The sequence below is a fragment of the Panicum virgatum genome, chromosome 8N (genome assembly GCF_016808335.1).
Source record: "Panicum virgatum strain AP13 chromosome 8N, P.virgatum_v5, whole genome shotgun sequence".
Lineage (NCBI taxonomy): Eukaryota > Viridiplantae > Streptophyta > Magnoliopsida > Poales > Poaceae > Panicum > Panicum virgatum.
In genome coordinates this window covers 18231999-18258575 of record NC_053152.1, presented here as the reverse complement: position 1 = coordinate 18258575, position 26577 = coordinate 18231999, and the positions used below count along the sequence as shown (strand labels likewise).

Genomic DNA, 26577 nt, shown 5'->3' with positions numbered 1-26577 from the left:
CATCACATCACCGCACTAGGAAGAGGACCTCTACCGCACAAGGTGCCGTCATCATCCCCCACCCCCTCAATGAACGGAATCATCTATTGCAGGCATCACCGTATGGGAAGGAGGCCTCCCTCAAGATAGCAATGCGTACCCGAAATCTAAGTACCCGACGGGTTTTACCCGATAAGAAAACGAGTATGGAATGTGTTTTCTACCCGTGGGTATATTATTAGGCAAAATCTTGTACCCGTCGGATATGATAGGTACGGGTGCGGATGTATACTAACCATACGGGCCTACCCGCGGGTAAGAAATACCCGCACAAAAAACAAGCTATCCTAAGTACCTAACTCATTTTAACCCATATGGCCAATGAATTTGGCCCAAATCCCATTAATCCCTTCTAGTATATATATTGTTGAACTCTCCTTGAAATCCTACTCCACACACACTCCAATTTTAGTTTGAAATGAATTATTTTTCATAGGGAATATGTGATAGTTATATGTATTTCTCGGATATACTTTTCAGGTACGGGTTACCCGTCGGGTACGGGTATGGAAGCATTTTCCTACCCGTATACGGGTACGGGTAACCCGACGGGTAAAACTTAGTTCTAACGGGTACGAGTGGTCACTACCCGTCGGGTATGTACCCGTTGCCATCTCTAGGCCTGAGACAACAGCACAACCATCGCCACTGATAAACATGTTCGGTTAATCTCAACATTGATTAACAATCGACGAGAAAGGAGAGGAATCAACATCGTAGCAATGAATTCGACTAAAAATAGGGGAAAGGAGGAGAATCAACTCTGTAGCAACGAGATCCCAAAATCCCCCAAATCTCCTAATCCTATTTCAAATCTTACGTATGCCAGCGCCGGCGGATAGCAATATAGCATATTCTTTAAAATTGTTTTACTTTGTTTAAAATTTATGTGGCTTGTAACATCGTACGGATCTTCCCGCGCCTCCTCGGCGCTGTGTCGCTGGCATAAGGGCCCCCGACGGGGAGACCGCCCCGCGCGCGGCTTGGCTACCAGGCCGAACAGGCCAGCGCGTTGTCTCCTGCAATCGCGCGGCCCATTAGCCAACCTGCGAGCGTGGCATGTGCCATGTGGCCCAGGAGTTGCACGCGTAAGCAAGCCGTACGCGGTATCAGGCCTAGTTTGGAAGCAAGCTACCAGCCCATTAGAAAAAACAATAGTGAAGAAAATCCGTGATCATGATGAAAAACTAAAAAGTCGCCAATCATGATTGGCGACGCTCGGAAAATGAAACATTTTTCATCATCTGAGTGTCGCGAATCACGTGTGATGACGAATGTTTTTTTTTTGGACTAGGATAATGACGAATGTTGCATGGTCCATGACAGAGATACAACGTGACTCATTGCAGAGCTGGAGCTGGCACGGCACATTGGCAAATCGTGGGCTCGCTTCAAAGGAATGTTGTAATAGGCGATGGGGGTCAAGGCAAGTAGACTTGGTGGTTTGTTCCCTAGAAAATAATTTTTGATGTAGACAAAGTCGTGGTTCGTCTTTTGGTTACAAAATAACTCAAATTGCATTTTCACGTACTTACTAAGTGATCTACTCACGTACTCCCTCTATCCTAAATTATAGATCATCTTTACTTTCTACGAACATAAATTTTATAATAGATCTCCGGAGTTGATCTGCAAAGAAAGATGACATCCTACACGCTCAGGTTGCGGGCGGGGCGGGTTGCGGCTGGCCGCAAAGCTGCTAAGCTTGTCGCAACAATTTTTTGCGGGTTCGAGACTGTCCACAAGGATTAGTATGTGGGCAACAAATGGTTTGCGGGTCTTGTGGCCAACACTGCATATCCCGCATGACCCGTGTGTCTCTTAGCTTGCTTGCTCAGACAGGAAAAAAAAGTCAAAAAAGGCCAATAATATTTAGAACTGTATGTCAATTGAATTTGGTTATCGTCCGACGCTGATGATTCCAAACCGGGCACAGCTTCTCTTGATAGTTGATATGAGTGGAGGTATGTACATCTGATTCCAGTAGTGCGCTACTATGGTCGAGAAGAAGAAAAATGAAATTAAATCTCCCTGCTTCCCACAAAGTTATTGTACGCAAGAACAGCAGAGAGATCGAGATCGAGGACCAGAGGTCATGAATAGTGAGATGGGGATCGAAAGGATTCAGAGATAGCAAGGAATTAACCCTGTTTTAAAAAATGTTTTAAAACTACGTTTAATCTTGATTAAACTCTAAACTTTGGCCTAGCGTTGCGTTTAATCACAGTGTCGTTTAATCACAAAAGACGTTTAATCTACGTTTAATCACAAAAAACTCTAAACCATAGGCTAGCGTTCACCTAGCGTCTAGCGTTTTTTAAAACCTTAGGAATTAATGAGGAAACTAATCCTTATTACCAGCGCTGATTAACCATGGGCAGCCGGAGGAAGGGCTTCATGGATTGATTCGCACTCACCACCTCCTCTGCAAGAAGAATGCCGCATCCCGCTCCCTCTTGGCTGCCGCGGACGCTATTGGCGGGGGGACGGTGGCGCAAGGAAGGGAGCGACACACCGGGTGTGCATTGCGCTGTCGCCGGCCGGGGCTTCTCCGGCGCGCTGCGCGCACCACTCGTTCCGCAGCCAGGCCGCGGCACCCTCACTCACGCGGCCGACGCCCAACCCCCCTCTACGCCCTGGCTGGCGCCTCGCCCTGCGGCCTCCTAGCTGGCGTGGCTGGCTTGCCGTGCCGCGTCGCACCGGCCGGTAGCCAGCAGCCGCTGAACGCTGGATCCACCTGCACGGGATTCTCATAGCTCGCACCCGCGCGGCCGTGCCTCCTCAGGTTGCCGGCCGCCGTCGCTGGGTGGTGATTGCGGCGCCGGCGGGCGGGCCGAGATGCGGGCGAGCTCGCGCCGGCCCTGGCCATGCGCGCGGCTACGGTGGTGATTGCGGTGCCGGCGGGCGTGCAGACGGCCACCGCTAGGGTTCTTGCAGGTTCCATGTATTGTTCATGGGTTTCAGTGGACTATAATGTTGGGCCACAAAAATATTGTAGCTGGGCCGCATTGTCCACAATACCTGTTTTCGCGGGGTGGTTTCGCGGGCTCGTTTTAAAACCCGTCCCACCTGCAATATTTTTTCGAAAGTTCCACCTGCAATTTGACTACACGCCATACCACCCACCCATCAGAAAATGCCGAAGCGAATAGCAGAGGCAAGGGTACAAGGAAAACCAAGTGGGTGGGCTCGCATCTAGCTTCCATCTCATCAATGTCCATCATGTTACTGGCTGAAAAAAAAAAGAAACGAGTTTGTATGCTTTATTTTATGAACAATTTCCCTGTTCCTAGTCGCCAAAAAATCAAAGCCATTTCCTTTCCTCTTTCGGCAAAGTAGTAGCCTGCTGCCTGCCGCACAGGCGCACACTACTTGCCACCAAATTGTCCTGGATCAAGATCCAACGCCTCAGACGCCGTCCCCTCGTAAACCACATCGCATCCGGCGCGTCCACGTGTCGCCACCCCACCGCTCCCGCTGTCTCCGTACAGAAAAGGCATGCGGAGAAGGACTGTGCTGGCGGTGGAGGCCGCTGACCGGTGTGAGAGAAAAATACTATTAGCTAGCTAGTGGTTGGAAGTTGTTCTTAGAGTGATGTGAAAAGAAAACACTGCTGCCTGAGGCCGCTGGAGAGAACAGGACGAAGAAGCCAGCGGCGAGCCGAGGCAAAACCCATCTTCCCCCCAAATTTTTGATCTCCCTCCTCCCCTCCCCACCAAATCCGCCGGGCCAAACCCTAGAGGAGCCGACCGGCATTTCCCCGGCGGCGAGTCGTCGAGCCGGTCGGGGTGCGCCGCCATGAGCCGCCGCCGGCAGGGCCAGGCGCAGGCGCTCATCGACCTGGACAGCGACCCTGAGGACGGTGAGCGCGTCCCCCTCCCTCTCCCGACCCACACACATAAAAAACATCCCCCCCCCCGCCCCCACCCACTCCGCCTGATGTTTGAGGCCTCGTGCTGTGATTTTTGGTGACGGGGAAACCGCGGGCGCGCGGTGGTGGTGCGGTCGGTTGGCCCCGCGCCGCGCTTGCGTTGTTTGGGGGGCTTATTGGCTTGCTCTGTACGGGTTTAGGCGATTGACTGCTCACTCCTTGTTTGTTTCGGCGGAAATGGGGGGAGACTTCATAGGTTTGTGTTGCCTTAGATTTTTGTGAACAGGCGGATGCTTATATGGCTGTTGCTGTTTGTCTGGATCAGATTACTGAGTAGTGTTTGGTCTCTTGGAAATGGACAGGGTTTATAGGTTCACTTGTGCCTCCAGTACCTCTAGTGCATAACCTGCAAATGTGCTGCTATCCTTTTCGGTTGTTAATTTAGGACCTACTTGGTGTAACTGTAAAGTTTGAGGATATTAATTTTCCCAATTAAATGTGTCTTACAAGGGTGTAACAGGTGCCTATTAGTTTAGTGCTTACTTAGATTTGTTGCCACATTGAAGCATAACACATAAGTTACAAATGTTTCTGTATGTTATTGCTTCAGCTATGCAGTTTTGTGTTAGCTGTAGGATTTAGTTCTTTGGATGTATGTTTTAACATAATATAACAATGTATAGCTGGAACATGTATGTTTCATGCAGCAGAACAGGATTAGAACCATGCTTATCAGTTTCATTGTGTTCTGACTTAATGCCTGGAATTTTGGTTCCAACGAGCAAGACAGAATGAGTAAGATATTTCCTACCAGCAAACAGTCCAATATCCCAGTCATCTTGGATGATTCTGGCAGACAGGTGGGACAGGTCTTCCCATCCATGCTATCACTGTGTGAATAGAAGCCGAATTCACAATCTAATTGAACCCAATGCATGAAATTAAACTAATATGCTTAGACCTTAGAGGAACAAAGGTAATCAACTTGCCCACCATTTTTCAGTCCTCCCCAATCCTGTATAAATGAGTTTTCTTGTGTTAATTTGGTTGGCCATGATGTGGTCCTACTAGAATATTATTTTACTTTTCTTGATTCAGTTTCAGCACAAGCCTTAGTTTGGACTACCAAAGTACCAATCATTCTTGGGCTGGGTCAAGTAAATATTCAGTGTTTTTTTTATTCTTCAATCTTTATTAGGCTGCACCTGTATTGTACTAATGATTGATTTATTGTCAATTTTTATATTATTACCATATATATATATATATATATATATATATATATATATATATATATATATATATATAGGACACCGCTATTCCATACCCTGGGTATGGAATACTTATTCTGTACCTGAGCCAGCCCCGCCCACCGGTCGCGCCTGGCGTTAGGTGAGCGCCTGGTTTTTTTCTCTCCCAGTTTTCCTCCCTCGCTGGTTTTTCTCCCCTAGAACAGATCGCTGGTTATTCACATGGTTTTTTTTTCACGGATTGCTTAACACATACGCGTTCTTTCGGGAGATGTGCGGCACAAGTTGATTGTTGGGAGGTGCGCTTGGTCAGTGCACTCTTGACACGTTCGTGGATGCATGGGAGAATGCATACACTTTTCTGTACATGTATAAGATTAAATTGGACGAGCACCCATGAATTAGATTAATTATTCGGTACAGTACAATTTGATCAATTCTGTCTTTGACATGTTGGCCAACACATAGTTTCTTGCAACTGAAATTCATTGGCCTATCACAAACACTTAAAAATAGGCTGTCAATCATAAATACTACATAATTTGGTTCCAAAAACACTTTATTAGCATAAATACTATTCATATCACTCTTTGTTTTTCAATCTTCCCCTCAATCTCCAGACTCCAACTTCCTACTGATTGATTGGTATAAAGTGAAGGAAAAAAAAACATGTATACGCTGGCCTTCACCTGCACTAGGCATGACAAAATAAATTCTTTGACATCAATCATCATGCCATTAGAAGGGTTATGGACCAAATTACAGGCATACAAATGGATGTCTCGGAAGGACATGAACCATCAAGCTAACAATAATTTTCTACACTTCCCTGGAGATATTTTAGCCTTCACAGTCATCTGAGCTTTTTTTGGATGTCTTCTGTAAGGCTTACAAATGCCAGACTTATTTGTTCTGATAAATCTGCTCTAACGAGAACTTGGAGCTGCATGCAAATGTCAATAGTTTAGAACAACAGCAGGCGAGAGCTCACCTCTCATGCCGAAGCTGAGCTTCCCATGGAGTGTCATTGGCATCTGAATTCCTGAACTGGAGGAGGCACAGCAGAATATACTCCTTGTGTCCTCAGACTACCCACAAGCAAGGGAGATAAACTGAGAACAAAGAAATCACTTGTGATATTTGAAAAAACAAATACGAAACGTGGATATGCCTCACATATCAAATGATTGTTTATATTCTGCAAGAACATAATCGCTAAGTACAAAACAGAACAAAAGGAGTGTTCTTGAAATTGACAATAAGCACAAATCTAGTAAAAAGTTACAAGTACACAAAATGAATCGTATCTGTGAAATCAAGGATGAATACATCCAGTAACTTTTTTAATAATAGGCACTGGTTACATGGCTTGCAACTATGCAGGTAATAAAATCTACCTTCCGCCTATTGGATTTGCTGTAGCAATAACACTGCATCGAGCTTGAAGAGATGTGATGATTCCTGCCTTTGATATTCTGATACTCTGTTGCTCCATGGCTTCATGAATACGAAGAGAATTATATATTCATAAGATAGAAATTTAGATGCTAATAGTACAGAAGATTCCAATGCAAATATTATAACATACCTATCTTGATCGTTCATCTTGTCAAATTCATCAATAAGGCATATGCCCCTATCAGCAAGAACCAGTGCACCTCCCTCAAGTGTCCATTCCCGTGCTACTGGATCCTTGTGAACTGCTGCAGTGAGACCAACAGCAGAGGCTCCTTTTCCAGTTGTATATACCGCTCGGTGTCCTGTTTTCTCCACATACCTAAAAGATGGAAAATTAGTGGTGCAATCTCAAATGATGAAAGGTGATTGATTCTGTCCTTACTTTAGAAATTGGGATTTTGCAGTGCCTGGATCACCCAGGAGGAGGACACTGATATCGCCTGTTAGACGATTCATGGCCATAAATGGACGGAGCAATTGATTTGACAATCTGTTGAGTTCAAGTGCTTATGTGAGATATTGTACATTAGCATATCGAGTTGCATCAAGAGATTGAAGAGTAAAATAACAAACCCTTTCCCCAATCCTTGGATCCTTGGACGAAAATCAATGCACGAAAATCTGGTGGATTCGGAATCGGTAGCAATACCTTATCTCAATGAAAGACACAAGCCAAGAGCCAAACGTAGACTTATGCCCACTGGGTCGCCTTCGATGATGTTTCTTCACGGATCTAGCACCGGCATCCCTGGAACCAGCTAAGCGGCCTTGCTCTATCTGCCCTCCATGGAATCTGCAGCCGATCCCATTCTTTCCACGGCTCTGCATGGCTCTTGCAGCCGGTCCACCCATTTCTCCACGGATCCTCTCTCATCCATCGATCTACAGGCTCAGGGATCAGGACGAATTATGTGGCACATTTTTCACAAAACGAATGACTCGAATTCAATCAATGAGGATCTAAAGCACAAGGCCATACCACGAGCCTGATTAATGACGTCCTCCGCCCAGCTGGCTCTTGACGGCACTCATCCTATGTACGAAACGGAGCAGGGCATTGAAAATAGGAGATGGCAGGGATGCGCTCGTGGGCTCACCGACGACAAACGCCGGTGGAATCAGTGGCAGCAGGTGACCGAATCCCCCATGGCGGCTGCTCTATCTTCGTGCATTGGAGAGAGCTTCTGTTGGGGAGGTGCCAAAGAGGTCGGCGAAGCTGCAGAGGACGCCGCGCGAGCTCGCCGGGGCGGCACAGGGTCCCGCCAGGGCAGCGCGGGGGCTGGCGGTGCAGGGTCTCGCCGGGGCAGCACAGGAGCTGGCGGCGCAGGGCGTCGCCGGGCCGGCACGGGAGCCAGCAGCGCAGGGCGGAGCCGGGGCGGCGCGGGAGTCGGGGGCGCAGGATCGCGCCGGGGCGGCACGGGAGCAGGCGGCGCTGAGCCTCGCCGGGATTGCAGCTGGCTGGTGCGCGCACGGGGAGGAGCAGCGAGAGAAATTGGAAACTGATTCGTCCTCCCACGATCTATCAGGCGCTGGCGGAGGAAAAGAAAAAAAAACCGACGGAGGGTGGGGGAACCGGCGAAGAGCAGAAAAATCGGACGGGGTAGGGGAGGCGCTCGGTGCGGTCGGGTCGGGAGCTGGTTGGCTCGGGTGCTGAATATTATTCAGTACCTAGGGTACCCAATAGCACTATTATATATATATATATATATATATATATATATATATATATATATATATATATATATATATATATTTGTTTTTCAGATACTCCAGAATGGTCTGGTACTTTTTTTCTCGAACACGCAGGAGAGCTGTGTATCTTTATATTCAGAGAGAAAGAATTGTCCAATTACATAATGAACGCTCCTCACCTAGGACAAGAGTGAGGAACGTACTTGAGCTAAGAAAATAGATTTACAAACACGCTTAAACAAAGGACCAGACCCTCAAGACCAACAAACACTAAACTTGGGGCACACCCAGCTAGAGGCATAAGGTAGAGAGCTCCTTAGCCCCAGCAAATTGCCACACATGAGCTTCATCTTTAAAAGCCTGAAGTGCAGCTTGCAGATTTGGTGCTGACCCCTCGAAAACACAGGCGTTCCTATGTTTCCATAGGGTCCAGGACCCAAGTATGCAAAGAGAGTTAAACCCCTTCCTGTGTTGTTTTTGCATCCTCCTTTCTGCTTTTTCCCACCAATCAACAAAAGAGACATTCCTGGCGGGAGTTAGTCTTGTCAAGTTTAGGGGCTGTAAAATAGCGCACGGGAACTGTCTTGCGAAAACGCAAGTAGTGAGGATGTGCTGGACTGTTTCTTCCTCCTGATCACATAGTGGGCAGCGCTCTGGTGAATGGTCTGGTACTGACATGTTCCATTCCAGTGGTCAACAGGAATGACCTCGGGAATGGAATTGACAAGTATGGGTAGTACTCTTATATTGTAAGGTTACAAAGATGAAAGAAGAAACTGGAAAAGATCTGTTTTCCTTGATTTCAAACCAGAGTTTTGCCATTATCTCTGAACAGAATGAAAACCTTGATGCATTTAAAGGCTGCTTTTGATTGGTGTAAATATGATGGTTTCTATGGCTATTCATAGTGATCATATTTCCTCTTGGTCTAGCCACCACTTGAAGATGGTTTCCTAAACGCTATCGAAACAATTGTGAAAAGCAAATTTATTGCTTGTGGTTTCTTGGTTTTTAAGGTGTTGCCTAGGTGACAAAGCACTCAAGGGAGCTGGCGTCACTAGTGCCTCAGCAAAACTCTAAAAGCAGTGAGAGAGGGAGGCACAGAGGGGGTGATGGAGGAAGAATAAGGGGAAAACCAATCATCAAGGCCAATCATCCACCCATCTGCCATTCCCATTGGATCTGATGCCAATGGCTGTTGTAGCACTCCCTCCAGTCAGCTGCCAGCAGTGGATCTGATAGGGTGCAGCTGCGGCAGTGTATCTGGTATGGCGCTGCCTCGCCTCACAAGCGCCTGTCGATTGTAAGGGGGTGCTCGCCACGCAGCTCGCTTTACCGCCTTAAGAACGCTATGTGGTATACCAATTACGGAGCCACTTGCTATATGCAAAGTAGATGCTAAGATGTGATGGATTTCTTGCTACACGTTTTTTGCAACACTAACAGCAAACTTAGCACATTATTTTTGAAACAGATTATGCATGTGTATTCAAGTTCTAAAAAATTTCTATTTCCGTTTGTAGAGTGCGAAAACAAGCGATCTCGAACAAGTAGAACAACAGCATTGAAGACGCCTGGGAGATCCAAACATGTATTACCTTCCTTTTACGATAACCTCCCCCAAAACAGAAGTGCACGCATTGCAACTAGCAGGCGGGACAAGGCAAATCAAGACAAGTTGAATACTGATATTTTTGAATTATACATGGAGTATGTGATGACATTCTCTCTAATTTTATTAGTTGATCTTTGGAAGAAATTTTGTATTCCAATTGCTGCTATGATTTTTTGCACAGGGATCTTTGGAAGAACATTGATGAAGACAAGAAGAGTGCTTATGCATACTTTGATTCTTTATGGTTTTACATGTACTACTGTGGGCAGAATATACCCAATGTCCTGAAATGGATAAAGGCTAAGAGAATATTTTCAAGGCAATATGTTTTTGTTCCTATTGTTTGTTGGTGAGTTACTTTCACTACTTTGTGTAACAATGTAATGAATTATCATATAGGTATCAAATTTCCACCTTTTTTTTTACTGCAGTGGACACTGGAGCCTCCTTGTTTTATGCCACTTTGATGAGGCAAACTGCTCGGACATTAAGAAAGGACCACGCATGATAGTGCTGGACTCACTTAAGACGGCAGATCCGACAAGGTTTCAATCAGCCATTAGAAAGTATGCTTCTCTAAGCTCCCCTTTCTGAATGTCCAAAAAGTACTTTATCTATAGGTATTTGATTCTATTTTGTAAGGGCCTATGATTCAAATGATGGAAAAAGTTTGCTATTCCTTTGGTTATCTTTTATGCATTTTTTTTCCTTACAAACAGACCAAGGTGTTCTGCACTCCTGTTGGTTGTTGCGTCTCATGCAGATTATGCCATAATGATATGCATCTGAAACTCAAAAACAGTGAGCCTGTCGATTCCGATGGCTGAGTTGAGTTGTATTGTCAGTATGAAAACAACTCACAGATTAAGCCACATCAAATTCAGCTTTGCTGCAGCACATCATAATTATCAGACCGTTCACAAAATAGTTCATTTGACAGTTTTAGACTTATGTTTGCATCAATGACTTCAACCATATTTTTTTCTGCAACTGATATGGCACATCAACATAGATGCTATGCTTAGTATCTGTTAATTTTACTAGTATTTAATTTCTGATGCTGGTATGCTAGATTCATAGTTGACATTTACGAAACTGAAGAGCGGGAAGAAAGCAAGCAGTTCATAAACAAAATTCGCCTCGAGTTTCCCAAGGTATTTATTTCTATAGCACCTTCTTCGTCACTGTCATTGCTTCTGAAATCTAGATTTGTTATGGTACTCCCTAAAATAACTTTGCAGGTGCCACAGCAAAATGGAGAAGAATGTGGGATTTATGTTCTTTATTTCATCCAGTGTTTTCTTCAAAACAAAAAACTGGCAGAAGTTCTTGAAAATAAAAAATTGGAAGAAGATTTCACCCAGCTGGTGCGCTAGGCTGTTCTACAACTCTTATACCTCTTGTTTTTCCATCATTCAAATGTTTTAACTAATTTATTATATGAATATGACTTAGCTTGATGATGGCTGGTTTAATCCAGAGGAACTAGAGAACTTCCGCAAGGATATCCATTCATTCCAAGCGTATGTTTCACCTGCCGTGTTTTTATTTCCTGTTTGTGAAATTGCAATAGCCTACCCCAACTTGCTTGGGAAAAAAGGCTATGTTGTTGTTGTTGTGTTTGTGAAATTGCAAACTCTGATCTCATTGACCTTTTTAAACTACTGCAGGAATCAGAATATCAAAATTGCAGAGTAGTGTAGATAGCAAGATGGTGCCAAGTACATAAGTTGGTACGTGAACTATCAAGCCTTTTGACTTCCAGTTATGCATGTTGCCCTTTATAACATATCCATTTATTTCTCTTGCTGATATCCAGGTACCATCATCCAATATCGTAGTATATACAAATTGCTGAGTTTCATCTTCACTGGTAGCTCATTGAGGAATTTGAATCGAGTTTCGTCTTCCCTGGCGCCAGGCGGCTCATTGAGGAAATTTGAACATTGTTCGAGAATCTGTTGTAGTTCAGGTTTATGCATGGAAGAGGGGACAGGTATTACCTGGTTCTGCAGACTCTTGGTGTTCCCTTTCCTCAAAGAAGCTTAGATATTTCTAGATTTATTTGTATTCAAGCAATTGAACGTGGTAGCTGTACATTATATCAGGAACTACTAGGTTAGATTACCCCTTTGGGATATATGTCAGCAGGGGTGCATTCCATGTACTATTGTATGCAGTATGTATTCGCACTCTAGAGGTGGGTAATACAGTTACAGTCGTGTACTCTGTTGTGCTGAAATTGTGTCGGTGTTAGGAGAGGAACCCCCAGCTTGTACCACCAGATGGAGATCTGGTATATTCTGCTGTTACTGTTATAGATCAGAGATCACATGAGACGTGATGCCCAGGAGCTCAATCTGTGAACATGCTTCGGCATCACCTAGTGTCTTGTTCTGTGGCCGAACCGTCACCTGTTGTGTGATGGTGTCTTGTGAGGTTCCTGTTAGATGATGGTGCATTGATGCTGCATCCGTTTTTTACTTGACAGTCCGGTTAGGGAAAACGTTCATTTTTACTACGAGGATAAGGGGGAAACCGGAAAAGGTATTGTCTTGCGTGAGGTGGCCGGGCGGTAGCGGTAGTTTCCAAGGTACAAGGTTGTCTTATCTTTGCTACAGCTCAGCACCGGATGAACCCCACAATGCCGCAGCAGGAGGTGGTTGTCTGAATAAGATTCAGGGCTGAACATGCCAGGCCACAAGAACGTATTTACTCTTAATCTCCTGAACATGTTAATTTTGTTACAAAATTTATCAAACATAATATTTATGGCCAGGTTCGCCAGGACCCAGTAGGGACCCCCAAACAGAAGTTGAATCTCTTTGTAGCAACTTAAAATTCTTAAAATACCCTCTGCAATCAGCATTGATCCTTGGGCGCCCATTTGACATCCAAGCTCTCCTGAGAATCATGCTGCCAGTGCCGACATCCCAAGATCCAATCTACTTTCCGAGTCAATGTTGGTCGCCTGTGCTGCAGAAGCAGCAGATTCCAAGATGTACAAGGTTACTATCGTTAATCGTTGTCTCTCTCTCTTTCCTACACTCCTAAAGCATGTTTTTATCCAAACATAAGAACGGATGGAGTGCGGACAAACGTGTCATCCATCTCGAGGGGAGAAATACTTAAATTTTCTCTTGGAAATACCTGTGGACCGTATGAGATTCCGATGGTATATGGCCGTATAGGACAACCATGCAGTATTTTTTTTTGAAGAAAAAAGTATTCACGCATCAGCTAACTCCAAAGAACATCACCATCTCATCGGAATGATCAACTCCTGATGTATCTGGACAGGGGGATATGGTCTGTTGCCAAGTTTCTACCAAGCAAAGCCAAATCTGCAGGGGGTCTTTGTCCATTGCATCCCCCTGGTAGTCCGGCTCAAATTCCTCCTTCATGAAATTGACGCGTATTGTATTACATTTTGTCAGCACCCATGGCAATATCACCCGGAGCAACTCTGTACCGTCCAATCCGGGAAATGTTTTCATAATATGTTGTTTCTATAAAAGAAAATACATCACCATCAAATTAACGTTAAAATTTTCCACTCAATTTGGATGTTGGAGAAGTAATTTTGTGTTAAAAGGAAAAATCACTCAAATTTGAGCCAAGACCCACCATGTTCTAGGCTCTAGCCAATCTCTGTGCCCATGCTACTAAAAATGGGATGGAGAGCTGTGAACGACTACGGACGACTGGCCGGGCCACAAGGTCCACAGGCACACCAAGAGAACAAAAGCACAAAATTCATCACGTGAGAGCTGGGCCTCTGGATAAAAAGAGTATTTAAAAGGTATGGAATGAAAGAACTTTTATACGACCTTTAGGTCCATCGGTATGAATTATAGAGGAAAATGAGCATTTGAGCTTTTTACATTCCCAACAACCACAAGCTTATTAAAACAAAATACTACATATGGAAACAGGTAGTATCATCTATGTGTTGAGAGGATAAAATCCTTGTCCACACGATTCCCTCCCTGCAACTCAGAATAGGCGTTTTTAGAACATAAACACAATATACGAAATCACACGTTAACTAGACATTTCTATGAAAAATCCAAATAAATATAAGTGAATATTTTGAAATAACCTTTCATGATCAATCTATTAACACTTTATATCAATGATTGTAGTCAATGTCATCCTAAACGCTTAACGGACCATTTGTTTAGTGTTTAGACCATTTAAACAGTGTTTAATCGGAATTAAACTATCTAAACTAGTAGGCATAGTAACACTAATATATATATATATTTATGTACGTAAATGTCAAATATGCTAGAAAGTCTACATATTTGCGCATGTAAAAAGTAGGTATTCTACCAAATAATGTTTTTTTGGAAGAAATCTAAATTCCACAACACTTCATATTCTTACGATGCTAATTAGTTTGGTATCGGTTGTGGTAGTTGTACCTATTGATTAAATTATGAATTAAATGGTTATTAGCTTATTTAATCATGTTTAACTATTTAGACGGTTTTAATGGTTTTAACGGCCCAGCAGTTTCATTCACCATTTAGAGTCTAAACAACACGGGTGATCTCTATTTACTATTTAAATGTTGTTTAAACGGACTAAACAACCATTTAGATGAACAAACTCAGTTCAAAAATTAACCGATACAGACCTAAATGTTATCCATTTTTAATGGAGGCAACAAGGAAAATGAAAATACTAGCAGCTGACATGGGAATCTTTGGTACCCAAATCTTCATGCCATCGTTATTCCGAGAGCGAGAGCAACTCACACCTCTGACTCCAACGCCCGGTCGCCCGGATCTCCTGTGAGCATTTACTTTGCTGCACCGAAGTAGATTAATAAAACGAGTTTTCCATAAAAAAAAAGTCCCTTAGCTGGTTCCATTTTTGACCACCAAATCCAATGCAACAAAAAACTGCAAAAAAGTTGTTATACCTTAGACTATTTTTAACCTGCTTATATATTGTTATATCTTCATAAATTTAGTGAAATCTGAGCAATTATATCCTATAAAAAGTTAAAATAAACTATAGTTTGAACGAGGGTAGCTTATGGTATTCTTTACCCTAGCAGTCTAAAAAAAGTCATTGTGCGATTTAAAATTGTTAAAAATAAGTTATTTTATCCTATTTGGTAGGTGTATGTGTATGCAACAATCAACTAGTGTTAAATATAGCTAATAAATAGAAGCAACCAAAATTATTTTACATTTGCGTTAATCTTTAATAAATTAGAATTACTTTTAATTCATGGAGGGAGTAGCTTTTAAATAAATTATCTTCATTTTTGTTAATCTTCACTCATATTTAGGGCGATAGGTGTTTGTACCAAAATATCTATTGATTGCAGTGGCAGATGATACCGGAGAATTCTCGAAAAGGCACTTGTTTCTGATGGTGTTCAGGAAACAGCATCTATAACTTGCATATCCACCCATATGATTCACGGAACAGCACCAATCCTCATTTCCCCCTTATTTTAATTCTGCCCCCATGATTTCACCAAATGCAAAAAGACCAACTTGCCCTTCATAGTTTTGACTGATTTCCCATCATCGTAATTCCTTTCCTCCAAGCTAGAACCCCTGGTGTGGTACAAGACACCAAAATGTCTAATAAGTTTATCAGTGCTAGATTGGTAGGTGATTTATTTAGTTTTTCAATGATGTTAACCGGTTTAGACGAAATTAATAACCAAAATATGTATGCTATTATTGTACGAGAAACTAAAATTTTATCTCTTTTATGATGTATTTGTATGAGACTATTTATAGGAACGTTAATCGTTGCTTTTCATTTTGTTTTTTATGGTTGATGCATTGTTGTAGAAATTTGATGGTACTTTTTTCTAAAAACTAAAATTCTTCATAACCGAACCCGAAGCAAGGTCACCTCAACATGTGGACTATTGTTTATGTGTTTTCTTAGCATGGTGAAATTTATTATTCTACAATTTAATTTGCATGGAAGGATAAGAGAGCGAGGATCTTATGCTAGCAAGGGTAATTTGTTCTGTTTGCATGTAAAGAAACACCAAAAGATAAATAAAAATAGGAATAATATGTGCAGTGCTGTTTCACGAATCATTTTACAAAACTGGTGTTGTTTCGTGAATACCTAAATTTGAAGTGCTATTCCCTCGATACTAATAGAAACCGGTGCCATTTCCTGAATTCTCCACATGATGGTACCACTCCGGATGGTTTGCAAGGAATCCAGGGCGCCAGCTCCTGGCCGCATCTGCCATGATGCCTCTTGAATGGGCTGAGCTCTGCCTGACGGCCACATTGCAGCCTTCGTGACGGCTGACGCACCGGCTTGAATGCCTCTGACCGAACCGAACTGAATGGCAGCAGGAGCAGTGAATGGGCTCTTATCACCTCCTGGTGCTCTCTCCAACGGCTACACATTCAGTCTCAGGTGGGAGTGATAATTCCATTTTGAGAAGAGCACCCCTAACTCGGAAGCCCCTACTACCTTCCGAGTTTTGTGCAAAATTAGCCAAGAACAAGAATGCATTGAGTTTCTGAATCTTTACAAAACTTATGTGAGATCAGTTATACTTATACCATTGCAACCATGAAAAAGAATTCAACCATTGGGTGAGATTTTGAAAACATTAGACCGTTGAGTTCAATGACTAGGAGTGGATGATATGCATACATATTTCAGACCATGAACAGGTGTTGTACTGCTGCAACCACTATCCTGTACCTGAGTTAACCAATAAACGAAGCCCCTAGCTTGCAAATGTTGGAATGACAAATCTTGCTGAGAGTGTAATTAAGATGACCCTGGTATTTATTTACGTAGGGGTGGTATATATATATCTTAAACTAAATATACCCTTAAAATGATCTCTCTTTTTTTGGGAAAATTTTTGAATGCACAGGTAGCAGCAACTGTAGGATTCGTATCGTATATGATAATTATTGTTTAACATGGTAAATCTTGATGCACCTTAATTGACTTGTGGTAAAATCTGGGCACGAAAATAGTCCACATGCGTGTTCTCAAGAAAATGAAAAGTAGTCCACATACATTAGGCAATCTTTTGCATCATTTATTTATTTATTTTCGTTAAAAATATAAAACGACAATGGGTCCACTCATCATTGAATCTCAGAACTTGAAACATTTCCCTCGCACAGTAAAAAACTACCACCATTTGCAGAAAATCAGGAGCACAAACCGCCGGCGAAGCGAAACAAAAAAAAAAAACCGAATCCAAACCCAAACTGAACCGATAACAACCCACGAGCTAATCGCTGTCTTTTCGCGTCGCCGCGGAGGAAAAGGCTCCGCGGCCCCGGTATATAGGCCCCCCGAGCGCCACCGCTTCTTCTTCCTCGCTAGTCGCTAGCTCCGTCCACCGGGCAACCCACCTCCTCTGTAGCCTCTTCTCCTCCGCCCAGTTCCGTTGGCTCCTAGCTGCAGGAGCGGCAATGGCGGCTTCCTGGAGGGCCATGGCGCTGGCGATGGCGGCCGTGGGCTGGGTTCTTGGTGGTGGTTTCGTGTGGGGGTTCCCGGCCGAGGATTTGGTGACCAGGCTGCCCGGGCAGCCGCCGGTGACGTTCAGGCAGTTCGCCGGGTACGTGGACGTCGACGTCAAGGCCGGCAGGAGCCTCTTCTACTACTTCGCCGAGGCGCAGGAGGACGCCGCCGCCAAGCCGCTCACGCTATGGCTCAATGGAGGTTGGTTGGTTGCCGGCAGAAGTGCTCTGTCTCTCTCTAGTATTTTGGCAGATGTTGTGCTCTTATTTTTGCTTCCCTGATGTCATCTGAATTTTCATCTGCTAGTAGTTTATCATCAGTTGCCTTCCTAAACATTTGCATCTGAATTTCCTTTGATGGTTTTTGCTGCTGAAATTCAGAGTCCACTGGGTTGACTGTCGTTGAATTTGCTTTGATACGATTGACGCCGCAGGGATCTTAGATCAGTTTGTCACGTTCTCTTGAATTTTGATGAATTTTCGTTTGTACGTATCCATTGGGCGGTTCCTGTTTATTTGGTGCTGTAATCTCGTCTTAGTTGCTTTCTTGTTTGGTATTTTTTAAGATAAACAGATTTCTAATTTTCCAATCTTTGGAACTGAGATTTCTGATTTTCCAATCTTTGGAACTGGAGTCCGTATTGGCAGTTGTACTGTTACATTACAAATATGAAAAATATTGCTTAAGAAATGTGGGGTTTTTTTTGGCATATTGTTATTATTGGAGCACTGTATTAACCAAGATTAGGAAGTGAGATTAATTATAACCATAGTCATAAAAAATAATCAACCATTTTCTCGAATACACCTTCAGCATTTTTTTATTCGCCATTGAATATAGTAGCATTCCTTATGTGGGGATTATGATGGCAGGCAGTGTTTCCCCGACTGGAAACATAGGACTGCCTCCTATTCGTCAACCGCTCCACACCTGCCATGAAAAAAATTAGGAAAGGGTTAACATTAAATAACTTGCATCTTCGTACCCTTTTCACTAGATACTAGGATAGTATCTTTGTCCGTTGAGGTAATGGGGTCACCACATGTGACCTTGCCCGTTTAGAGCCTTTCTCCATTGGACTTTGTGTTTCGTGGTCCCTGCATATTTCAAAAGAAGTGAGGCATCCAAATCATTTGATCTCCATGCAGCAAAAGGCACCAAAGAAAGCTTCGGCACAGGCGCAGTTTGATTTCATCTCTTTGCAAACAAAAGTAAAATTAATCTTATTTCAAGGAACAGAACCTTGATTACAACAATTATCCCATTAAAAAGTTATCATAAGATTAGGGAATGTGCGTTAAATTTGCTGCAATTTTTCTCCTGTTTGTAGACTGTAGTCATAGATCATATGATTGTCAGGTCCTGGCTGTTCTTCGATTGGAGGTGGGGCATTCACGGAACTGGGTCCATTTTATCCGAGAGGAGATGGCAGGGGTCTCAGATTGAACAAGAAGTCATGGAACAAAGGTTGGGATTCAGGCTGTTATATTTCCATCTGGTTGTTCAGTAAGAAAGTAAAGTGTAGTTCCTAACTTTATTTTGTTCAATGCTGTTTTACGTTCACTTTTGCAGCGTCCAATCTTCTATTTGTCGAATCACCAGCTGGAGTTGGATGGTCTTACTCAAATACTTCATCAGACTACAACACCGGCGATGTGCGCACTGGTTAGTTAATGTGGTTTTTGTAAATCACAGGAAAGTTTCAGCCTGGAATATCAGATCTAACTGTTTGCTTGTTCAACCATATAGCTGATGACATGTACACATTTTTGCTTGGATGGTACGAGAAATTCCCAGAGTACAGATCGAGAGCCCTGTTTCTTACTGGGGAGAGCTATGCAGGTAGGCGAGTGCAGGTTCTCTTTTGCATGTTAAAGCATTATAAAACACGGTTATGGTTAATGGGATTGATAAAAAAACAAAGCAGGGCATTACATACCACAACTTACCGATGTACTCCTTACCCATAATGAGAAATCAAAGGGTTTCAAGTTCAATATCAAGGGTGTTGCTGTAAGTACCCAAGCATACCTTGCCAAATGTCTTCTTGAGTTAAACTTTATTATCAACAATTCTAACTCTTGTATTAACTTGAGCAGATTGGGAATCCACTTCTTAAGCTTGATAGGGATGTCCCTGCAACCTATGAGTATTTCTGGTCTCATGGCATGATCTCTGATGAAATATTTCTAGCGATCAGTCACAGTTGTGATTTTGAGGATTACACCTTCAATAACCCCCATAATGAGAGCAAGTCATGTAATGATGCCATATCTGAAGCAAACACTATAGTTGGGGAGTACGTCAACAACTATGATGTTATTCTCGATGTCTGCTACCCATCAATTGTAATGCAGGAGCTACGTCTGCGAAAATATGTATGCTTTTGCCCCTCATGGTACAAATGTAGTATTCAGAATCATTTGATTCCTCCTGTGTGATAGGTTCTTTCTGTTAATTGTAGGCAACGAAAATCAGCTTGGGTGTGGATGTTTGCATGACCTATGAGAGGTTTTTCTATTTCAATCTTCCAGAAGTGCAGCAGGCTCTGCATGCTAACAGGACACATTTGAAGTATCACTGGAGCATGTGCAGTGAGTAAGTGTTTATATTGCTACTCATACCAATTAAATTTATTGGTTTTTCCATACTTCATAATTTAGATGCTTCTGTAAGCACTTTTTTTAGCTACATATATGATTACTTTCAATAAAGTTCCAGAAAGAGTTTCTTTCAGTGATTTCGAAAATCATATAAATTATAGTTCTGATTTGTTGATTCTGGAGCTGCCAAGTATTGTTAGAAATGAACTGAAAAGCAAACAATAATAGTTGAAGATCAGGTAGGTCATCTTTCCAACTGACATGGGTCTTTTGCATCATGCACCAGTGTCCTGAATTACAGCAATACAGATGGCAACATCAACATCTTGCCCATACTTCGAAGAATTGCGGAGCACAAAATACCACTCTGGGTGTTCAGGTGATGTGACCTTTTCTCTTTTACTTCAACTAAACAGTTTTGCATCATGTAAAATATCTTCTGACATGATCACTCAACACTATAGTGGTGATCAAGACTCTGTTGTGCCCTTGTTGGGCAGCAGAACCCTTGTGCGAGAGCTAGCTCACACCATGGGGTTGCCTGTTACAGTCCCCTACAGTACTTGGTTCCGCAAAGGCCAGGTATACTTTTTGTTCTTTCACTACATTTTATTACAATTATGTATACAAATTAGCTGGTATTGTGTAAATATGACTCTGAAGCAATTGGAAGTTCACCGACCATGGAAATATCTATGTGTATTTGACTTCAAGGTTGGAGGCTGGGTGACGGAGTATGGCAACTTTCTGACCTTTGCAACAGTGAGGGGTGCATCTCACATGGTGCCATTCGCACAGCCAGACCGGGCGCTTGGGCTATTTCGATCCATTGTACTTGGAAAAAGACTACCAAACGCAACAAATCCACCCATTGATTAAGTGTACCTATGAAACAAGCTGAAGATAGAAACAAGTAGCTTAGGTTTTTTCCGCTTTACTACTGTAGATTAGCCCATAAAGATGTGGGGTGCTCAATAAGGAGCAGAAAAATAACAGTTCCATGTATTATGTTTATTGCCTTGCATAGATCGTCACAGAGCAACTGGTGTAAGCACCTATGTCGGCAGTAACTGTACGGCATTGTGCAATTTGACCTACCTGATCTTCACTTTTCTAAGCTCAGCAGCATTTCACTATACAAAAAGGATAGAAAAGTCATTCACTGTAAAAGATGGCAAATGGTCATTCATTAAATAGATTGCAGATCAACTGTTATGATGCTTCTTGTACTTGGGGGTAGCGTTTCTGCAATGGTATACCTGACATGGTATGATGTGAATCTTATTTTCAGCAAATGTAACACCTTGAATTTTGATCCATATGTTATACTATCAGGGCAGGGTACAGACTTCTGCTCTAACATTACCTGTCAATGCTGTATTATGCTTGATTAACAGTTTCACTCGGCCGAGACGATTCCTTTCGTTAGCTAGAGTTTTTCTTTTTTCTCCTGAACAAACTGTGCTCGATCAGTGTGCCAAATCACATGGTCCAGAAAGACAGCATCTGGAGCAAGATAATAAGAGGCCTATCTGCATTGGAGGGCACAAAGGGTGCAATGAAATGGTATGTTAATACCTGGAGAAAGCACAAGCCATGGAAAATTGGAAACTGCCCAAGTTGGAAGCTGGATGTCTCCTTGCTCCCCTGAGGCCAAAAGCTGACAAGTAACAACTGGGAAAAACAATCTTTGTTGTTCTCTGGCAGTACTAAAATATTGTCACTGCTGGACATTGCCAAAAAGATGCCTCGTTAGTGGTTAAGTCAGGCGGACCTGGGCCAAAAAAATGAGTGGCGGCCCGTTTCAGATGGGATTGATTGATTGAATTCAGGGAGCGTCGGATGCGACGACTACTTGATTGAACAGCTGCTTTGCGTAATTATCCAGGCATCCATTCATTGCAAACTATCACCTCAAAGCGAGGTATTATATGGGCCATCGGCCCACCAATGTATTGTGTGTGCATGTATACAGCTAATAAAAGGGAAAAAACTAACGCGCGGTGGGTTGCGCATCAACGCGCGTCTTTTTCTTTTTTATATTTTTAAAAATAAAAATTTCAAAAATATATGTCCGTTTTGAAAAATTTCGAAAATAGCCCCCGGTCGCCCGCCCCATGGGTGACAGGGCCCTGTCGCCCAAGCAACGGGCGACAGGACCTTAATGTAATTTTTTTTTGAATTTGCAAAGAGCTCCCTGACCGGGGGTGTGTGGAGGGAGGGGGTCCTATCGCCCCCCACGGGTGATAGGGGGTCTCCCACCCTATATAAGCCCTAGCCTCTATTCCCTTCTCATTTGAGCTCAAAAATTGCACAAAAAATTCAGAAAAAAAGAGAGGGGTGAGGAGAAGAAAAGCGGCGAAGCTCTGCCGAATTGCGCACTTGTGATCTACCGGTAACTTCCGTATGAATCCATTGATATTGTATAACAATTTAATTTAATTAGCGGATTAGCTGAATTAGAATTGGTGCTTTAGAACACTCGTTTAGTATTACAATTTCAGTACTATTACAGACTTGTTTTTAAATTAATTATGAATTAGAATAGAATTATGACAGTACCTTATTGATATTGCAGCATAAGGCAATGACTGCCTCCAATTGTGGAGGATTTTCATGGACCGAAGAAAAATCTAGTATAACACTTGATATCATGACCCATCTTATTATCAGTAAGAACTTGGATCCGTTAGCGGATGGTACGATAGAGATGGTGTTGTCCAAAGTAGTAGAGTTTAAAGATTTCACATTATTTTGAGGTATTACAACGCAAGATGTAAAGAGACACCTGCTAGAACGTCGGAAGATATAAATTAGAGTATGTGAACTAGCGAATCATCCTAATATCATTGGATTCTTACAAAGTTCTTATAAGATATGGATGCGGCCAGAGGTATATGAGATGCACATTAAGGTAAGTCTTATTCAGTTCTAATCCCGTCCTTCATTTGGAATCCATATTTATGAAACAGTAACATTGTTTTTTAATTATATGCTAGGATTACCCCGAGGACACGGAGTTGATTAACAAATCGATACCAAATTTCCATAAATTGGTATGTATCTTCGGTGGACTTATGCCGCAAACTAGACGAAGGAGGTGGATAAGATCTTCGGGTGATAGTACTTGGCCTGCGCAAGAACAGATGACCGGAGGTTCGTCGAGTCATGCTGCAGCACCTCAAGCACCAACTTGTGTTAACTGGGATGACGACATGGATGACTTCATGCCCCCCAAACCATGGCCTCCAACACATGATGTTCCTCCCCCTTCACATAAACCTAGAACCAGAAAAGAGATAAAGGGAAAGGCAAGAGGTTCGTCAAGTCATGTTGCACCACCTGCAGCACAAACTTGTGTTAACTGGGATGACGACATGGATGACTTCATGCCCCCCAAACCATGGCCTCCAACACATGATGTTCCTCCCCCTGTACATGAACTTAGATCCAGAAAAGAGAGAAAGGGAAAGGCAAGAGGTTCGTCGAGCCATACTACACCACCTGCAGCACCACCATCTGTCAACTGGGATGACGACCTAGATGATTTCATGCCATGATCTATAACATATGATGTTCATCGATTTAAAATGTATTCGCATTTAGTATTGTTAATGTTGTATTATGCTTGTATGTATGTCTCGTACCTAACTTGCATTCACTGGACATGTACATAATGTCGAGTTTGAATCGTACTTAGTAGTAATGGAGCATCGAAGCATAAACATACCATCTATCGTATGTAATGGAAAATACGAGAGTGATCAGAGGCGAACGATGAAGTGTACAAATAAGCGGTCCACAGCTATCTCATTACAAATAAACATCAGAGATACAAATATCGGATATATCTAACCACCCCTAGGGCGTCGGGCCCTCTTAGCCCTCTGCTGGGCACGGACATGGCCCTCGGAGTAGGTGTGACGATCCGGAGACCTCACTTGTCGCTCAGGATGCAAAGAGGGCTGTGGTGTCTGCTGCTGAGAGATCACAAGTGGTGCTCCTCCTAGCTGTGAATACCCGAAGACGCAAGGCACGATAAGAATGCATAACCATATTGAAACACTCTGCATGGTTCGATGTCTGAATACCATACCGTATTCCGTTGGTATCGTAAATGAATGACCATTTCTCCTTAGGTGCACCTCGAATCCAGTGTGAAAATGGCTTCTCAATTGAATCCCTAGCTTTTGCAGCCTGACTCGTGCTTGTTCCTGATGCCCTTACCTTCACTAGCTCTGCAGTCAACTGATCAAGCATCTGCCATAATGCATTGAATTTTCTCTATTGATTTTGGGTGCACAACCTCTTAAACATGTTCTTAAGATCCTTGTTCTTGAAGTGATCGTAGAAGTTTGCACCCATATGCCTAATGCACCACCTGTTTTGGACATCGGGCCACAATGGAGGCGTTGTCGCAGTTCCACGTTGCAATTTCAGTATTGATTGTAGCAGACCTGAATGTCTATCACTAATAAGGCACACATCTGGACGTGCAGCAACAACATGAACCTTCACTCGTTCAAGGAACCAATACCAACTATCTAAGTTCTCATTCTCAACAAATGCAAATGCGAGCGGAACTATTTGGTTGTTGCAATCTACCCTGATTGCGGTGAGTATCTGACCTTTATACCTTCCAGTCAGAAATGTGCCATCAATGCAGATCACCGGAAGACAACACTGAAATGCCCTAACACAGACACCTAGGCAAAAGAAGGCTCGTTGCAGAATGCTTTGCCCCCTAGTCACGGCTGGTACGAGGTATGTGTCATAAAAGCTTACAGGATTTCTAGCATCAACCTGGGATAACATACGAGGTAAGTTATCATATGATGCCTCGTATGTGCCGAATCGCATCTCGAACACCCTTTGTTTAGCCCGCCATGCCTTCAAATAACTAATGGTGTACTGGTAAGTCTGCTCAATGTGTCGAACAATCATTTTTGGCTCATAATTTAGGTTGTCCATAATCAACCCATATATTTACTTTGCAACAAAGTCGCATGATATATTGCGATGCGAGGGAAGAACTTCTGACAGCAAATAAGTGTGCTCTGTCACAATGGAACATTTCCAGTTCGACTTCCATTTTCCCTTGAATGCATGTACTCGCCATAGACATCCATCATTCATACACTTCACCTCATATTCTTTACTGCCAGACTTTACGACTCCAAATTCTCTTTTCAATGATATTGCCCATAGTCTCACAGTATCTTTTGCGGCTTCAATGTTTGGATATATTGCACCTTGCACTACCTTATTCCCTCTGTACTCCCACTCCTGATTTCGTACGTCTTCTACGACATGATTGCCAAAACCATGCTCCTTCCACTCTTTTGGCAATGAGTGCTGCTCGTCATCAGATGAGCCCTCATATTCTTCCATCTCCATTGCGGTTTAGTCTTCTGCCTCCATCTCGTCCACAATGCTATGTATCCTCTCTCCCTCATCAGCAAGGCACGGTGGTCCGATGTTTTGGTCTCTCTTCGAATACTCGGAGTTGCTTGATCTGCACCTTGTTGGATTTTATTTTGTGTCTTCTCCCGGGTTTGAACAAGAATGGCCAGAGGCCACCCACGTTCTAGAGCTGCTTGCATGTACTTCTGCCAGTCATCAGTGCTGTGTATCATCATCAATTCCCATAAATCATTTTCTACCTCCCAATTAACAAGAGACTGGACGGTCATCACATGTGTCTCCGGATCAATACGGAACCCACGTTGCAGCCACTTATATATGGAATCAAAACTCTTCTCCAGAGGTTTATCTATGGCGCTAGATGTGCACTTAAAACCAGAAAGGTCTACTCCATTTGGCCCATACAAAATATTGTAGTCACCAAAAAAATACTTGAAACTGAATCTTACTCGACATATCTGTATATCACAGAATACTTATCGAGTTATACTCTTTACTTCACTACCTTATTCAATAATCCGTAAAAACTAAGTATGGATTTCAACTACAACATATAAGTATTCATAATTACGTGATGACACTCAAATTCTATACTGCATATACGAAATTCTATTCTAAATCGTAATTAATTTATAAACACGTCTCTAATAGTACTGCAATTGTAATAATAAATGCGTAGTATAATTTTCTAAACTAATTTATTACTACGTAACTAAAGTATCATTAAACTCCTACTTAAATGGTTCTACTATAGCACTAATTAAATTAAATTACTCTACAATACCAATGGAAAAATACATAAGTTAAATGTACTTACAGATCACAAGTGCGCAATCCGACAGGGCTTCGTCGTTTCCCTTCTCCTCACCCCTCTCTTTTTTGGTGGAATTTTTGGGCTTAAATGAGGAGGGAATGGGGGTCAAGGGCTTATATAGGGGGGCACTGCCGGTCGCCCGAGCGGCCGGGGGGGGGGGGGGGGGGGGGCGACAGGCCCCCCTTGTCGCCCGAGGGGGCAGGGGTGACAGGCCTCCCTGTCGCCTGTGGGTGGGGCCCCCAGGCGCTTGTGGGTGGGGCCCCCAGTCGCCTGGGGGGAGGGCGACAGGCCCCCCCTCTCGCCCGTGGAGGGGGGGGGGGCGA

At 43.1% G+C, this 26577-nt stretch overlaps 3 protein-coding genes across 6 annotated transcripts; 2 read left to right on the top strand and 1 right to left on the bottom strand.

The window, feature by feature from the left end:
* The first annotated feature begins 3579 nt into the window (after nucleotides 1-3579).
* Nucleotides 3580-12269, top strand: LOC120685842 (probable ubiquitin-like-specific protease 2A). 2 transcript variants are annotated; one of them, XM_039967953.1, is made up of 9 exons: nucleotides 3580-3901; nucleotides 9834-10020; nucleotides 10107-10274; nucleotides 10357-10491; nucleotides 10998-11079; nucleotides 11167-11292; nucleotides 11381-11448; nucleotides 11596-11658; nucleotides 11745-12269. In XM_039967953.1, the coding sequence occupies exons 1-8, from the start codon at nucleotides 3838-3840 to the stop codon at nucleotides 11621-11623; spliced, it is 858 nt and encodes a 285-aa protein (XP_039823887.1). In that variant the 5' UTR covers nucleotides 3580-3837; the 3' UTR covers nucleotides 11624-11658; nucleotides 11745-12269. The 2 variants fall into 2 exon arrangements, with proteins under 2 accessions (XP_039823887.1, XP_039823888.1); XM_039967954.1 differs by lacking the exon at nucleotides 3580-3901 and adding an exon at nucleotides 3986-4166.
* LOC120685843 (DNA replication licensing factor mcm2-like) lies at nucleotides 5562-7854 on the bottom strand. Of its 3 annotated transcripts, XM_039967956.1 has the most exons (6): nucleotides 7598-7854; nucleotides 7268-7500; nucleotides 7001-7108; nucleotides 6749-6937; nucleotides 6640-6657; nucleotides 5562-6021 (listed from the first exon to the last, which is right to left on the bottom strand). In XM_039967956.1, the coding sequence occupies exons 2-6, from the start codon at nucleotides 7468-7470 to the stop codon at nucleotides 5961-5963; spliced, it is 579 nt and encodes a 192-aa protein (XP_039823890.1). In that variant the 5' UTR covers nucleotides 7471-7500; nucleotides 7598-7854; the 3' UTR covers nucleotides 5562-5960. The 3 variants fall into 3 exon arrangements, 2 of the variants coding, with proteins under 2 accessions (XP_039823890.1, XP_039823889.1); XR_005679792.1 differs by lacking the exon at nucleotides 7598-7854 and having other exon boundaries at nucleotides 5562-5849; nucleotides 6152-6657; nucleotides 7268-7591; XM_039967955.1 differs by lacking the exon at nucleotides 5562-6021 and having other exon boundaries at nucleotides 6314-6657; nucleotides 7598-7852.
* Nucleotides 12270-17264: 4995 nt separating the features above from the next.
* On the top strand, nucleotides 17265-21333 carry LOC120685841 (serine carboxypeptidase-like 42). Its single transcript, XM_039967952.1, has 10 exons — nucleotides 17265-17614; nucleotides 18773-18880; nucleotides 18986-19078; nucleotides 19163-19255; nucleotides 19341-19426; nucleotides 19513-19791; nucleotides 19878-20011; nucleotides 20303-20395; nucleotides 20481-20598; nucleotides 20731-21333. The coding sequence occupies exons 1-10, from the start codon at nucleotides 17365-17367 to the stop codon at nucleotides 20893-20895; spliced, it is 1419 nt and encodes a 472-aa protein (XP_039823886.1). The 5' UTR covers nucleotides 17265-17364; the 3' UTR covers nucleotides 20896-21333.
* Nucleotides 21334-26577: the final 5244 nt, after the last annotated feature.